Below are 16131 nucleotides of genomic sequence, written 5' to 3'. Positions count from 1 at the left end.
TCTTAACGAGCTTAAAAGAATCAATACGCCGGTGGAAGCAAATACATGACCAGTTTTAATTTTCTCATAAAACTATGACATTTCTATGCAAAGCAAACATCTTTGAGGATTCACTTCTAATTTTGTTTGAGCGCCCCGAACTGGTGATGTTTGGAAATTTGGAGATTTTTACAGCACCAAAACAAAAACACTGAACCTCAGATTTGACAGGCGTTGACTTTGGCAAACTGATTTAATATCATTCAGACTCTGTAAGGACCCACGGAAACCCTGATAACGCACAGAATAAATCCTCCACACGTTCATGGATGTTTGGATGCTTTGAGGAGAAGAAACCTCCCAATGCGTTGAAGACGATTTGATGTTAACTTCTGTCTGTACTGACAATCACAACAGATCAAGGTATAATAATATCATAACACCATTATTATCATTAAAATGGATGACGTGACCATATATACATACAATCATAATAAATAACGACGCAGCTCTGTCAGTTAAATCCAAAAATTAAGGATGAAAATAAATTAAAATCTTTTCTGCCCATGAGGTTGTGGTAGTGACTGTTTTTAAAGGGTCAGTTCACCCAAAATACAAAGATACATTTTCTCTCCAGTTAGATAATGTAGGTTTTTTACTTAAGAACTCATTTAGAAAAAGGGGTCTGGATAATCCACAGAATTTCAATTTCAATTTAAATAGTCAATTTAATCAGCTGTTAATTATGTTCGCGCCAAGGTGAAATTCTCAGCTGATGTCTGTAGAATTTACACTAAACGGATGATTTTCAAGAAACACAACTCTATCAGTGGACTGTTTTTTTCCACTGTTCAGAAACACCAGAGGGAAGATCTTAGCCTACATAAAATAGAAAAATGCTTTTACATTGTTATTTTTGTAAATTATTGGGTAGCAATGTCAAGTACAGGCACGAATGTCATAAACAGCATATAATTTTCACCGTTTTCTTCTTTGTCTTTCTAAGTACAAATGAGTTTGATTATTTTGGTGCAAACTTATCTTGTTTAGTAATATACAGAAAACCAAACTATTATTGTTAACTCCTAACGTAAACTGTTGATTGTTGTTGTGTTCTAGACACCACCAGAGATAACTGTGACTCTGAGAAAACTAACTTGGGTGATCTGGCCCTTTAAACTGGGGAGAAAGTGAAGGTGCAGGTGCGTCTCGCGGCTCAGAACAGGATGTATCAAATGACCAGCTACTTCTGACACCTAAATCATTCAATTACAGGAAAGTTCCCACAATGCACAGCAGAAAGAAGTGATGAGGATATGAGCAGGTGCTGGTTTGACTTGGGGTCTGGGGCGAAAGGTGAGCTGTGGGGCCTTTTAGAGCTCCCTATGGTCCTAAACTTAGTTTGGTTGATTAAATGCAGGAAGAATATGCACCATGTAAGCACAATATCAGCGGCTGAAGGAGCCCTGGTGATCACACTGAATGTCTACTTGGTTTCTCTGGTAGCAGAAAACATCTCGATATTTCACTCACTCTGTCCCAAAAAGATGACGTTCCCTACTCTTACCACCTATAAAGTTCTGATGGACTCGATTTTTGAACAGAGGAAAACAGCTGTTGATGAGACTCATCTTTGAATCACTGAACATATCGGAGATGTGGACTGTGACTCGGACGTCTGCAACCAGGTCAGCGGTGTTTCAGTACCTTCTGAAACAGAGACACAGCCAGTGGGTTCATGTTTCATGATGTTGTGTTTTTAATGCTAGAGATCTGCTTGAAGCTATGGCACGAGGACATCCAGAACATCTGAGAGCTGCGGAGAGTTTAAAGCCTGATGATGCTCCGCTGTTATACACGAGGACAAAGTCAAAAAGGCATTCCTCAATCCTCTGACCGCGACCCTCAAAACCTGCAGGAGATTCCTTTTTCCAAACTGTGCAGTGGTTTCCAGTCCTCAGAGGTGGAAGGATTATTAGATTTGCGGGGCGTCAGCAAAAAAGGCCGGAGAGTCATAAGGCATCAGTGGGCGGGGCCCCAGAAAGGCCGACGAGCTCTGAAAGCGCCTCAGCAGGAAGTGAAACAGTCACAGACGAACTGCACGTTGCCATCGGGTCCTAAACTCCGTCCTCCTGCGCACGGCTCCACCTGAAGGCTAAAAGGCCGATCCGTCACAGATGATGTTCTGGCCTCGCCCTGGGAACAGCTCCATCTGCCAGTACCGGGGGTCGGCATACACTACACAGGTCAGAGGTCAGAGGGGACAACCGTCAGACCGCACAACTTCAACAGCCACATATGACATTCACCTGACCTCACACATCAGGAGAGCAGATGCAGCATGCAAACACCTCAGAGACCATGAGGTACAGGCTAAACAGCAGCTAAATTTATTCATCAGTTATGCTTTTCTGGCGACAGTCGGTCTCCTGTTAATCAAACTTTTTTTTATTTTCTGTTTGATGTTATGGTAAAAAAAAAAATATATAAAACATATATACTCTATGTGCACACAAGATCATAACTTGCTTAGTTATGTAGACGAGGTAACTGCATTAATTAGTGTAGGGCGGCAGTGCAAAATCCTTAGCGTTGGCAAAAAATTCCTAAATCTTTTTTTTTTTTTTTTAAACACAAATTACTATTTTGTGCTCAAAAGATAATATCTGCCGTGAACAAGATAAAAATCTCTAGGTGCTCCATATAAAACACACATGGTGCACACAGGATACTTTATTCATATAAATGTTAATTCATTTAGAGGACAGTGGTGGGAAAGTATTTATTTGAACTGTCTAAAGATGTCGTTCTGTCCTGATAAATGTGTTTGTGGATAAAATTGGGCGCGGCGGGTGTTACCCATGTCTCCAGGTGTCAGCCACAAGTTGAAGGAGCTGCAGTGTTTCTGACAGCGTTGAACAGGCAGAACTCGAACTGTTGGCAGCCCCTCGCCCACCACCAGCCAGCCGAACACCCCGACACCCTGAAACACAGACAACGACTAAAGAGTTACGGCGGAGGCTGAGGGCTCATTTGTGGTGAATAACAGCACGCTACAGTTTTATCTACTAATCTCCACCCACAATTAGAGCAAAACTGCAATAAAGTGAGGAGAAGATTTTAATTTACTACACAACACCTGTCTGTATCTGTACTGATCAAACTTCACTACATCAACACACAAGTTTAAAATACATTTAGGAAAAAGTAATTGCACTTGACCCCCTCTAGGAGATGGTTTGTTATTTAGCCTTTTATTCTTTGAGTATTTCCATTTTCATCACTCAGTAAAAATAAATTTCCTGTCTGGTCCTCCAGTCCCTCTGTGCGGGGGCGTCTGGACTGACCTTGCTCTGAGAGTTTGTGCTGTGTGTGACCAGGCAGCGCTGCACGATGGTGCCGGCACTGTCCAGCAGGGGGCAGAGCTCAGCCTTCGGGAAGAGCCACCTCAACACCTTCTCCCTGGTCCCAGAGCTGAACCTCCTGCACAGACAACAGGACACACACCGCCGATCACTCATCACAATCAGTGAACACCACTTTTGGTGCATATACCAAGGTCGGTACCAGCTCAGATAGTGACCTGCTTAAGTGGATTATTTATCAGCCAAAAATACAGTTTTCTGTTCAGAAAATGACGCTTAAAGCTGCAAATGACACTGACACACTAAATGCATATTAATAGGAAGGCAGAGGTACGTCATTACTGTGGCAAACTGGCAGTGTTGACAAGAACTTTGGCATTATGCAATGACTCAGGTCCCAGGTCAGGCCTGTGCATGTCAGGACGTGTACTTTGAACACAGATGTGTACCAGAGCAGAGTGAAGTTTGCAGGTCCCTGTGGGAGGCCGAGGTTGTGGTTCTGCAGGCCGTCGTCCTCCTCCAGCAGAATGGACATTGAGCCTGAATGGGCCAAGTAGAGCTCCTCCAGCTGCTGCCGCTGCACACTGAGGGACTCCCCGCCCTGCAGAGACCAGTATGAACAAACAGGAACCAGTTCAAATAAACAGAAAAGGGTTGGATGGGGGCATTTGTCACCCAGTACTGCTCAACATCATGTCACTGTTGTCTGGCAACATTGCAAACAGACTAGAAAAGTCTAACAATGATGAAATTCTGATCACAATAAATCAATCATGATTCTTGGCATCTGACTCTGGAAAGATGACAACCAAATGTATTTTATAAAATGCTGTGCTGTTCCTTTAAAAGCTCATACTTATCTTGTCCAGTCTACACTGCCTAAGGACTGGACATCAAATATTCACATTAAAAGACGTTGATAAAACAGCCATTTAAATCACTTAGGGGTGAATTCAGTAACCATGGTCTTCTTCTCCATAGCAATGGCAGCTGAGACTTATCAGTGTCGCACTAATCGAGCCATCCACTAACCTGGCAGGAAAAACCTGATTTGTCGGAGACAACATGGAAACAATTCAAACTGATGGTTTTATATAATCAAGCAACCTCCTGTGGTGAAGAGCATGGAGGAGATCACTACAAGAAAACTAGTAACCTATGGGTGTTACAGGGAGGCCCATCCTGACTGTGTTGATCTCTGACCTTCAGCAGGACGAGCTGTGGCCCACGCCGCAGAGTGACCGTCCCCCTGAGGCTCTCTGGGACTTCCAGCACCGAGGAGATCTCCGCACAGCCCGAACAGTTGACCAGATTCTGCCTGAGAGAGCCGGCACTCCACCATTCATGAAAACCTGCAGCACACACACACATTTTTATGTTTCACTTAAGTTACAGGCCGTTAAATGTTTACATATGTTGTGTTTTCTCAGAACAGAACTGTTCAGGCACATTGTGTGTGTTTGTGAGAAAGCAGAAAGTGGGACACTGCGATCACGCTTCACACCTTGCAGGTTGTACTTCTTGGCGATGGGCAGGGACAGCAGGCGGACGTGGCTGAGGGGGGATGACCAGTTGTAACAGCCCAGATTGACCAGGCCCAGCTGGGGGGCACTCTGGGGGTAGGTGAAGGCCAGCACCACCACCAGCAGGAAGCCCACTGCCACCACAAACTGCAGAGACAACACCAACATTGAGAGCTGTGTCTCTCCTCTGGGCACACAAAGCATGAATGACCCTTTACACTCTTTTGCACTGTATTAGCTATGTATAGGCGATTTATTTCAGATGCTGTTATCTGCATGTTTTGTACTTTTACACAATTATTGATTCATGGATGTCATTCTCTGTCGACTCTTTCTGTTTTAGCAGTGTAATAATGTTGCTGGGCTTGACCTTTATGGTGGCTCTCAAGATGGGGAACTGGGGGGGCTCTCTCCTGGGCTCATTGGTCTCCAGGACCTGCTTGATGAACCTCTCTATCTCCCTCTCCGACATGCCATAGCGGTAGCCCGACTGGCGGAGGATGTCGATGCTCTCGGACAGCTTGTCGTAGATGCACGGCTCACTCATCGTCGTCCCCATGATGGCAGCAAGACGGCGGCCTCTCTGTCACACAAGTGGGTGGTGATCTGCGGCGGGCTGCAGGAGCATGGTGTCAGCTATGGAGTCACGGGCCCATGACTGTGACTTGACCGCTGAGCAGGGGATCACCAGATATCTGTATGACCACAGGGAGACGTGTAGAGTACATTAGCGGACTCAGTAAAGGAAAGTAGTTTCATTCTCTTCCTGCTTCGTTAAGTAGACACAGCAGACATCGGTCCATCTGTAGCCAAGACCCACCAGTCACTTTACATATTAGTGTCACTACGGGAGCAGAGACGGCAAATTCACCATAATTAAAGAAATGTGACATAACATTAGCGAAGGCTAAAACTTACTGAGTTGACACCGCATAGCAAACATTACCAACCAGCACTGACATGCTAGCTTGTGTTTTGCTAGCCTTGGCTAACACTTTAATCTAACATCGCTTGAAAATAAAACAGAAAACTGAGAGTTTCACCTTAATGTGAGATCTACCGCCGCAATGGGTGCCTCTTCTTCCTGGCGCTGTGCTCGAAAATAAATGTATTTTTTTTAAAAGAATAAGTGGCTGGCTAGTTATTGGGCATTGCTGCGACAACCTATAGCCATAGAAACGTAGGTGCCGCGGTCGTTCACGTGACCTGCGTCTGCGCCTCGCCATGTTTGTGAGGTCAAGATCCGGAAGTATAAACATCAGGAGATGAGGAGTTTACTACAAAATCAACTCCCAACACACCGAATACTGAACCGATTGTCTTGGAATTTGATTTGTAATAAATGTGAGGAATTGAACATGATACTGGTTATTTGTTGGAATCAAATTTAGTTACTGTGGGTGGATCTGATCAACTCTAAGCCAAATTAAACTCGCAACTAGCCACAACTTTCATGGGACATGCAGGATTATATTATATTATATTATATATATTATATTATATTATATTATATTATATGGGGAGAAAAAAATACCCTTATATATTGTGCATATATTCTGGCGGTTTTATAAGACTATCATAGATGCATAAATCTAAATTCTTGGAGAAACTCATAAAAGCAGACATTTTGGATAATTTACACATGATGTTGCCTGAGACCAGAGTTTACATGTCCCAGTATAAGTTGTGGCTACTCAGAGGGTTAGTACTACATATAATTAATTAATACATATAAGCAGCTGAATTTCTCATGTTTATGACGAACCTAATTTCATGAAAGTTGGCACAGAATTAAACGAGTTGGGGTCGTTTTTGTGGTGAAGTCCGCATTTATCAATACACATACCAATGGATCTTGACCTCCCCAATATGGCGGACACGTAGACACATATCGGCGACGTACAGCAGCGGCTAATAAGATATCAACAGTTCTATGGATGCGATCTGTGGCCACAAACAGGCCTGATACACTTTTCTTCTTCTGGTCGTTTTACAAATTCGCGCATTACCGCCACCAACTGGTCCAGAATATATATGACACGCAGTGAAGGACTCGGTCTCGACACAATTTCAGGAAGAGAAGCAGCTTTTCTGGCCAAATATGTGAACATGGAAATGGTAAAAAAAAAAAAAGAGGACAACAGTGCAAAGATGCTAAAATAAATATGAAATGATTTATGTAACAGGTTAATTTCTATACATGAGGTGGGTTGTGTTTAGATTTATATTTGACAGTGAGGATATATCTACCTGGTGAAAGAAAACTGCATTTAAACTACAATACAATGTAGAACTTGTAGGTACAGTAGGTGATTAGAGTTATATGACATCTGGGTTGTATTAGATGCTATAAGACTTATTGCTCATATGAGTTCATCAGTGAAGGTCTGTGGGGGGAAACTGTTCTTGTGTTGGCGTACAGTGCTCTGCAGTGCCTGCCAGACGGGAGGAGTTGGCAAAAGGTGTGTCCAGCGTTGGGTCTAAATGGGTCTATAGCGATGTTTCTTTCTCATTTCCTGGCTGTGCAGTCCTGAATGTCCATTGCAATCTGTCCCCGTCGTGTTTGGTGGCCGATCCAAATGCTTGCAGGTGCTGGATATGATTTTCTCCAGCTTCACCTGCTGCCTCCTGTCTGTCTGGGAGTTTGTGATCCACTGGCAGGTGAAGACTGGTGTAAGAACCCGCATTCTTTCATGGACAGCCCACGATTATTCACAGATCAGCCGGAGGGTTCAGTCGGGTCTCAGAAGCGCCTTTAATTCAGGTTCACAGGTGAAATACAATGCAATACAATGCTGGGGTTCAGGCAGCACTGGGCTCATGACAGACCTTGGGGCGGGGTGCTTGTCAGAGGAGCCCTGAGCTGAGTTAGCCAACAGATCTTAAAGGGTCCTGAGAGGATATCACACACAACCATGTTCAGCATCAGTCTCCACCAGCCGTCAGCGTTGTCTGCGTAGGCATGTATCTAGAAGGAATATGTTTACTAAACAAGCACTTTTGGTTTCTCACAATCAAAGATATTACATCTTTATCTATCTGCTTCTCAAAACAATAGAAGAGACACTAGTCTGTCAGGTCAGACTGACCTTTACATTTCCCATCTTCACCCTCACAAAGCAGTTTCAACGTTTGAGAAACATATAAAAACACTTTATGGAGATATTTAAAGTTCTAATTAACATTGCAAAACATTTTGTTGTAATATTCAATTCTAATGTAACACTGGCACAAGATTAAGTTTCATAACTGCACACAATGTTTATGAAAGCTTACTTCTACTGAATGAGTCACACATGAGACTGAAACCACGTTTCATAAACCCTGGGCTGTAACCAATCAGAGGGCAGAGAAAGGTCTTGGCCCCGCCTCCAACCAGACCAAAACAACGCTTGTTGGCCAATGAGAGCGCAGCATGTCCAGAGGAAGTCCTGCCCCCTGTTTCCGCTATTGTAAAACAGTGAAACAGCAGCGCCAGCGACCTGTGTCAAGCTGCAGAGAGTCACCGGATCAAGCAAGTAACAGGATAAATAAGACATGTTCGAAAAATGTTATGTATGTTTCGATTAGTGTCACTTCGGGAACAGAGAGACAGCACATTCACCACAATTAATTAATGAAATGTGATTTTAATTTCGATCACAAAATTTGAATTTCATTCAAAATAACATTCTAAAATAAAAATAAAAAATTTAATCTTACATAAACGTAAAAAACTTTCGCAATAGTCATTAGGACGACTTTATTTTGAAAGTCCCTATCGGAAGTGCTCTTTGTTAGTGTGTCTACTTTGACTAACTGAGTCTGCTACAACTCGGATACACTGACAGGCGGCAACGTTGCTCAAACCAAACCAAGCTTCGCACACACTTAAAACTCAGTCTTAGATCGTGAAGCATCTTCATTTTCCTCCACAGAAACCTCCAGGATAAGCTGGTTAGAGCCGGTTTACAGAGGAGTTTTGTTAGCAGGCAGCGTGTTGTTGTTATCGGAGGTCAGCGGGTCTCCAGGTGAAGCCAGCACACCGTCCAGATGCTTTCTCCGGGCAGGACCGTCTCCTCCCGGCTGCTCAGGCCGGCCTCGTGGATCCCTCTCGGGCTGGGCTCTGACCGGAGAACCGCCAGCACTTTGCATAAAGGTAACATCGGTGTGGAGTAAGTTAACCGGATGCCTGACCCTGAGCTGCTAGCATGAGGCTAGCTAATCCCAAAATGACGCAGTTTAGTGTTGAGACTGGAAACTTCAGCAGACCTGTGAGCTGGCTGATGAAATCTGACACAGTGACATGTGAGAGCCGTCTGTAACATCACAGTAGCACTATGAAATCAATTTAAACCTGTAGCTCCTCAGGAACTATTGATAAATAATTTATGTCAATTGTCAGGTGTATGGTTCCTGCTCTGCTTAGATTTAAAAAAAATAACTTTAAACTACCTGAATCTATTTTATGTGTTATTTGTTTTACCTTCATGTATGCCTTTCTTATATTATTTATTCTTTAAAATGTTTGTTGTTTCTCTTAATATTCTTTAGCTTTTGGACAGTTGGTCACTCAAAACAAGAAGTTTGAACATTATATATCATAAAGAGATAGATATTTTAGGTCTAATGTAAAAGCTTCTAATGAACCACAGTATGGATCCTCATCACTGCATGAGTGTTCACACTGTCAATGTATTAAAGTGTATTCAATCTTTTGATATATCGTTATGGTTTTTTAAATTCTGAAATATTAAAACTGGCCTCATAGTTCCAGTATTAGTCAGGCTGTAGGCTAAAACCACCACACTAATAAAGAAGCTGGAAGCAGCTCAAAGTTGCAGTTGAAATATCAAGGTCAAGGTAGAAAGTATTGTTGTGTGTGTAGGAGAAGGAAATTGCATTGATTCATTGCTCCAGTGAACACAATAGAAAAACAAACATGAAAGTAGGTGCAAGAATAACAATAGTTTGTGTATGAAAGGTTTCCTGTGGAATTTTTCTATCAGTTGGTCATCTGGTCCCCTGGCAGGTGGAGATTACATGTTAAAGTATGCTGCAATCTACCTGCAATGGCAGGGAAGAAGAAGAGTGCAGGCCAGGATGTAATATATTCTCGGTTTAAAATACCTCAAAAGTCACCTTTTGGTAATACGGACGTACACTTAACACACATGTAAGAGGATACATACAGAGTGTTTTGGTGAGGAACACAGAATGTAAAAAGATTTGTCTGTTGCAACACAGAAAACTGATGGGAAGATTGTAGTTTGCTGAAATTTGTACTAATGTTGTGCAATCTCGCATATAAAGATGTGCATTGTGTTTGTTAATATGTAAGAGAATTGACAACAAAAAGTATATTAATAAAACAAATATATTAATAATACATCGTTATGTTTTGATACTAACATGACTACCTCAAACTGTGTTCAACTTTCAGAACTCGGCTCTTTAGACATAGTTGCCGAATGACTCAACAAGCACTGGCCCATTGTTTCACTTCAGGATTGTAGGGATCTGATTAAACTCAGAGTGAAACCAGCTGACTGTCTGCCTGTTGTTGTTTTGTGCTGCAGAGTTGATAAAGAAGCAAGAACTGGAGAAAGATGACCTCCGACCCCTTTACATGGACTTCCAGGCCACCACACCCATGGTAACCTTTACCAGCCACGTAGTCATGGTTACAGGCTTTACCAGCTGATGTCAGAGAGAAAGTTATTTCCAAGTACACTTCATAACATTTACAGTTTCGTGTGTGTGTGTAGGATCCCCGGGTGTTGGATGCCATGTTGCCCTACCAGGTGAATTACTATGGTAACCCTCACTCCAGAACACACGCCTACGGCTGGGAGAGCGAGACCGCCATGGAAACAGCCAGGAAGGTAGAGAGATATTTGTGTACAGCGTGTAATGTGTAGTAACATGTAAACATTAAGTCGTCTTTTTTCTTATACTTTCTGAGTTTTTATTTCCTCATTGTAAACCTTATACAAGGTGCTGTGTGTTCATCATTCCTAAATTCTGAATTAGAGAGAGAGACACTGACTGTGTGTTGTGTCTCTCTCCGAGCAGCAGGTGGCTGATCTGATTGGAGCAGACCCGAGAGAGATCATCTTCACCAGCGGAGCCACCGAGTCCAACAACATGGCCATCAAGGTCACTCTCTCCTCCCCGTATTCATCACTCCCTCTTTGTCTCCCTCCTTTCATTACACCTTCTCTTCTCTTCCTCTCACCACTACCTCCTCCTGTTTTTGTTCACAATGAGAACAGATATGGGGACATAGTGAGAACTATCTGCTAATGTGCTTGTCAGTCACAATAGCTCCCTGAGCTTCTCCCTATTTTCTCGGTGCTGTTTACTCCCCCCTAGCGTTTTCTTTACCACTTACATTCCCTTTTGTTCAATCAAAAGTTATTGAAGAGGGAGTAGAAAATGATGAGACTTGCTTTACGTCTGTGAGCAGATCCACTGGTGGCACTTAATCTGTTGAATTTAATTGATGTTTTGAAAAGGTGCAGATTATAAAACCATGAGAAAACCAGTTTGTGATCAGTCAGTAGTGACCCCACCTCTCCCTCTCTTGCAGGGCGTGGCTAGGTTTTACCGGGCCAAGAAGCGTCATGTGATCACCACGCAGACGGAGCATAAATGTGTTCTTGACTCATGTCGAGTTCTGGAGGCCGAAGGATTCGACATCACGTACCTGCCAGTCCAGAAGAATGGACTGCTGGACCTGGAGGTACACATGCTGTGATCGCTGGCAGAGTGGACATGTGTGGCTCACATAGAACTCATTGTATGTATTAAAACTCGGTGTGTGGTTATGTGTGTGTGCTCAGATGTTGGAGGCCTCCATCCGCCCCGACACCTCTCTGTTGTCGGTGATGACCGTCAACAACGAGATCGGAGTCAAGCAGCCCATCAAAGAGATTGGTAACCATGCCAACTGAAACATGTTATTTACTTCCAGCGTTCAGAAATCCCATTTCTGAAACATCTGTGTATACGTAATTCAGAATAAAGCAGATCACCGTGACCATATACAGCCTTCACCAAGTTTCTGATGTTTATTTTGTCACTGGGACTCTCTGATCTGATGTTCTGATCTCTGAAGCATTAATGAATTGAGCTTTACCCTTCCTGTCCACAGGTCAGATTTGTCGTTCTAAGGGAATCTTTCTCCACACTGACGCCGCTCAGGCTGTCGGAAAGATTCCCATCAACGTCATGGACTGGAAGGTTGATCTGATGTCCATCAGTGGTCACAAGATCTATGGACCCAAAGGTTAGCTGTAACATTACTGTAGATATGACCTTCACTCTTAAGGTCAGAGCTCATTAGGCAAGACAATAGTTTCATAATGGGTTTTGGTTTTGACCCTTGTGGTACAAGGAGGTTATGCTGACCTGCTTGGAAGTTAAATTGACTGTGTGTGTGTGTGTGTGTGTGTGTGTGTGTGTGTGTGTGTGTGTGTGTGTGTGTGTGTGTGTGTGTGTGTGTGTGTACACGTGTACAGGTGTGGGCGCTTTGTACGTGCGCCGCCGGCCCAGGGTGCGGATGGAGCCGCTGCAGAACGGGGGCGGGCAGGAAAGAGGGCTGCGCTCCGGTACCGTCCCCACCCCGCTGGCTGTTGGTCTGGGAGCTGCCTGCAGCATCGCCCAGCAAGAGATGGAGGTAAAACAAACGTACCCAAACATCTGGAGACTCAACAAATGCACCCAAACTTCCTGGGACTTATTATGTGTGTATATATGCGTGTGTGCAGTATGATCATCAAAGAGTGTCCATGCTGGCTAATCGTCTGGTCCAGAGGATCATGTCTGCGATTCCTGACGTCATCATGAATGGAGATTTGCAACAACGCTACCATGGTACACACACACACACACACACACACACACACAGAAGTGAAACTCTTGTACAACAACACATTACTGTCAAATTCTTGAATTTCAACCAACAAGAACTTGAAGTGAACCTGTCAGTGAAACCCTATGAAGAGTTTGAGGTTTCTACACTCCTGTCTTATATTGACAAAATAACAGATGATGAGGCAGAGGCAGATGAATTTATCTGACTGTGTGTGTGTGTGTGTCCATTTCAGGCTGTGTTAACCTTTCCTTTGCCTATGTGGAGGGAGAGAGTCTGCTGATGGCGCTGAAGGATGTCGCTCTGTCATCTGGGAGGTCAGACACACACTTGTACTAAAATTGTTGTAAATGAAGAAGACTATTAGTTAGCAAACATTGATGCACACAATGCATGCCATGATTTATAACATCCGCAAAATGAAGGAAATGTATTTAACATATTTGTTAGACCTCAAGGATACACACAATGTGTGTTATTATGAGAAACAACGTTGTTAAATTAAACAAAGTTAAATCCATTGGGGAATTTGAACTTGTATATAAAAGATGAATGTCTGTGTGTGTTCTCACAGTGCATGTACGTCAGCTTCTCTGGAGCCATCGTACGTCCTCAGAGCGATCGGAGCAGATGAAGACCTGGCTCACTCCTCCATCAGGTAGGAACACACTTCATCCTCACTCACATCCTCAAGTTTAACTTAATTTTTTATTTCAATTTAATAACATTTCTTCAGGAGTATATTGGATCCTGTTAATAGTCCTGATTCTAATGTTAATTTGAAGCAGGATTTATTTGTTTAGTTAAAAAAAAAAAACTAGATTGAGTTTAAATGCATTCTTCAAGATTACAGTTTTAATTATAATAAGGAGAATGCCTTTAATTTTTTCTATGATCTCATAGATGATTCTCATTTATTGCTGAAGTATGTTGACACCAGACTGTATATTCTGACATTTCAGTGACAGACTGAGCAGCAGAGATTCACAAATAGGAAGACATACCTTATCACAAACTCAGCAGACTGAAGCACCAGTCTAAACATCTGCAGCTGGAGATGGTTCTCTGCAGCCTTTCTGTTCTCTGGTTTGGCTTCAGGTGATTCACATGTAGGTTAATGTAAACCTTTGTGTGTCTGTGTGTGTGTATTAGGTTTGGTATCGGCAGATTCACCACAGAAGAAGAGGTGGATTACACAGCAGATAAGTGTATCCAGCAGGTCCACAGACTCAGGGAGATGAGGTCAGTTCAGCTACACTGATAACTCTGCTCTTATTTTGGTAGTTCTTTTCCATTATTTCTATTATGTCAAGTTTAAGTTTATTTGTTTACATTAATGGGTGATGGTGCTACTATCTGTGATGTGTCCTATATGGTAATGGTTTGATGGGTAACACCCAATAACCTGTCCGTCTGTCTGTCTGTCAGTCCTCTGTGGGAGATGGTTCAAGATGGCATCGACCTGAAGAGCATCAAGTGGACGCAGCACTAGACCCCTCCTACTTCCTATTCGCTCACTTCCTGGCTGACGACAACGATGATTCCCAGGGATTTATGGGAGTAGACCAGCTTTTCCTTCCTGTACACAAACACGCACAAACTTCCTGTCTGACTTGAAGTCTGTTTGTAGTCTTGGCTCTGTGTCCCTGTAGAAGCACCTCTAGTTGCTCTATCAGGAGATGTTGCTCAGAGAGTTGGCCGATGCACGGCAACCTCTGCATGTTGTGTTTGGTCACTTGTTCATCAGTTGGCTTCTGCTGGCCAACGAGGTTCTTCTGTGTCTCCACTGAGAAGTCACCAGAGGCTGTGACACCTGGGTCCTGTATCACAAAGTCAGATCCTTTTAGTCTGGCTCTCTTTGGGCACATTAAAAGAGGAGTTTTTTAATTATAGCCAGTCACATGTAACCTCATAAGAACTGTGAAGGACCTTATATAAGGTGATTTACTGCAACAGAAAATAAACATAATCACACGGTGAGATTAAATTTGAGGCTGTTGTAGGATTAATGTTCAAATATTTAAAGAAGGGTAAGACGGTCTCATTACTTGTTACTTTATTCTTAACTCAGTACTTTTGGCCCTGTCAGGATCCTGTTGGACTCAATTCTTCCAGTGATCTGATTGGGCCGTCGCCAGGTTTTGATCTGATCTTGTGAAGTGAACTTGCTCTGGATCATGCCAGCCCTGCAGAGAAAGTTACCACGGAGATCTATCTAAGTTACAATGGTGATCTAACCCCCACAAAAGTGAAACAGTTTTGTCAGTAAAATGCAAAGACAGCTGGCTAAACTGCTAATCTTGCTGTGTGCTATGAGGCAACGACCACAGTGACTGCAAACAAAATAGGAGCTTTAGCGAGACTGGGGACGACACCTGAAGGCAGCAGACCTAAACTCACTGGGTTTATTTGATGATTCGCTAATAACTCTTTGTGTGACAACCTTTTCCTTGATTATTCACAGATCACCTCCTGCTCTGTTCACAGATGATGCACTGTCCTCTCCATCTCAGATCTCACTCTTTCAGTTTTTCCTCCCGTGTCAGTGATCAGTATTCAGCAAATCAGCAGCATTGTGTCAGTGTTAGCAGCCACAGTTTGATTATTTTGTTACAGTCTGGAACACTCTACAAGCTTCGATTTGACCACGATGGCTGAATTGCAAAATGTTGGAGAGTAACAACAGATCAGATCCAGAGTGTCACATATTTGTGTCTGAGGTTGTTGACGGGACAGGAATCTGAAGGCAATCCTGAAAGTAAAAAAAAAAAACATTTACAAAATTCAGTTGATCAACGTGGATCTCTGTCCTCGCAGTCTGAGAGGATTTTTAAAGTATTGTATTGTGTTCCTGGATGTAGTCAGCTGACGTATAAGGGTCATATTTATTAGACTCCAGCATCTACTGTCTATCACTGTTACTCTCATCATAAACATTACCCAATAAACTTCTGCTTCATTGTTATGCAATAAACCTTTGTTTTGTTTTACTTTTTTATTATCAAATCCTTGTTTTTATCAGGATGATTACATTTAATAAACAAATGCTACATACCACAGCATTTATAGCCTGAACTCATTTGCATTGTCCATCCATAGTGGTGGTCTTTACCCAAACACACAACAAACAGAACAACAGAGAATGAATAAAAAAATATCATAAACACTTAATAAATATCACATTGGTGTTAATAATAACATATAACATGAGCACCTATCAGAGAAAAAACTGCATTTTTTTCAAAGTAACTTTTTACAAAGTACAACTTAGTTAACGGATCCCTTTAATCGACGAGCATCATTGAGATCCAACACCGATGGTGGGCGTTAAGGCCGAAGGGTGCTGGATGGGATGGAGTTGAGGTCAGGCCGCTGCGTCCACTTACTTTTGGACATACAGTGTAAATAT

The 16131-nt window shown here is 42.8% G+C and overlaps 2 protein-coding genes across 2 annotated transcripts; one reads left to right on the top strand and one right to left on the bottom strand.

Annotated features, from left to right (window-relative positions):
• Positions 1–42: 42 nt before the first annotated feature.
• Positions 43–5536, bottom strand: c2h6orf89 (chromosome 2 C6orf89 homolog). Its single transcript, XM_070851023.1, has 7 exons — positions 5238–5536; positions 4849–5014; positions 4548–4696; positions 3794–3945; positions 3327–3462; positions 2839–2962; positions 43–2217 (listed from the first exon to the last, which is right to left on the bottom strand). The coding sequence occupies exons 1-7, from the start codon at positions 5424–5426 to the stop codon at positions 2135–2137; spliced, it is 999 nt and encodes a 332-aa protein (XP_070707124.1). The 5' UTR covers positions 5427–5536; the 3' UTR covers positions 43–2134.
• A 3122-nt stretch (positions 5537–8658) lies between these two features.
• Positions 8659–15696, top strand: nfs1 (NFS1 cysteine desulfurase). Its single transcript, XM_070847226.1, has 13 exons — positions 8659–9005; positions 10426–10502; positions 10615–10731; positions 10922–11005; positions 11439–11591; positions 11692–11785; positions 12003–12137; positions 12370–12527; positions 12619–12724; positions 12958–13039; positions 13297–13380; positions 13875–13964; positions 14151–15696. The coding sequence occupies exons 1-13, from the start codon at positions 8900–8902 to the stop codon at positions 14212–14214; spliced, it is 1350 nt and encodes a 449-aa protein (XP_070703327.1). The 5' UTR covers positions 8659–8899; the 3' UTR covers positions 14215–15696.
• The last annotated feature ends 435 nt before the right edge of the window (positions 15697–16131 follow it).

Source organism: Pempheris klunzingeri, chromosome 2 (genome assembly GCF_042242105.1).
Source record: "Pempheris klunzingeri isolate RE-2024b chromosome 2, fPemKlu1.hap1, whole genome shotgun sequence".
NCBI classification, from domain to species: Eukaryota; Metazoa; Chordata; class Actinopteri; order Acropomatiformes; family Pempheridae; genus Pempheris; species Pempheris klunzingeri.
This window is presented reverse-complemented; position numbering and strand designations above follow the sequence as displayed.

Coding starts and splice junctions, on each gene's coding strand:
- c2h6orf89 (XM_070851023.1), bottom strand. CDS start 5,426: ATGGGGACGACGATGAGTGAGCCGTGCATCTACGACAAGCTGTCCGAG. Junction 5,015..5,237: donor TCTTGAGAGCCACCATAAAG/GTCAAGCCCAGC, acceptor TTGTCTCTGCAG/TTTGTGGTGGCAGTGGGCTT. Junction 3,946..4,547: donor CACAGCTCGTCCTGCTGAAG/GTCAGAGATCAA, acceptor TGGTCTCTGCAG/GGCGGGGAGTCCCTCAGTGT.
- nfs1 (XM_070847226.1), top strand. CDS start 8,900: ATGCTTTCTCCGGGCAGGACCGTCTCCTCCCGGCTGCTCAGGCCGGCC. Junction 10,732..10,921: donor CCATGGAAACAGCCAGGAAG/GTAGAGAGATAT, acceptor CTCTCCGAGCAG/CAGGTGGCTGATCTGATTGG. Junction 12,725..12,957: donor TTTGCAACAACGCTACCATG/GTACACACACAC, acceptor TGTCCATTTCAG/GCTGTGTTAACCTTTCCTTT.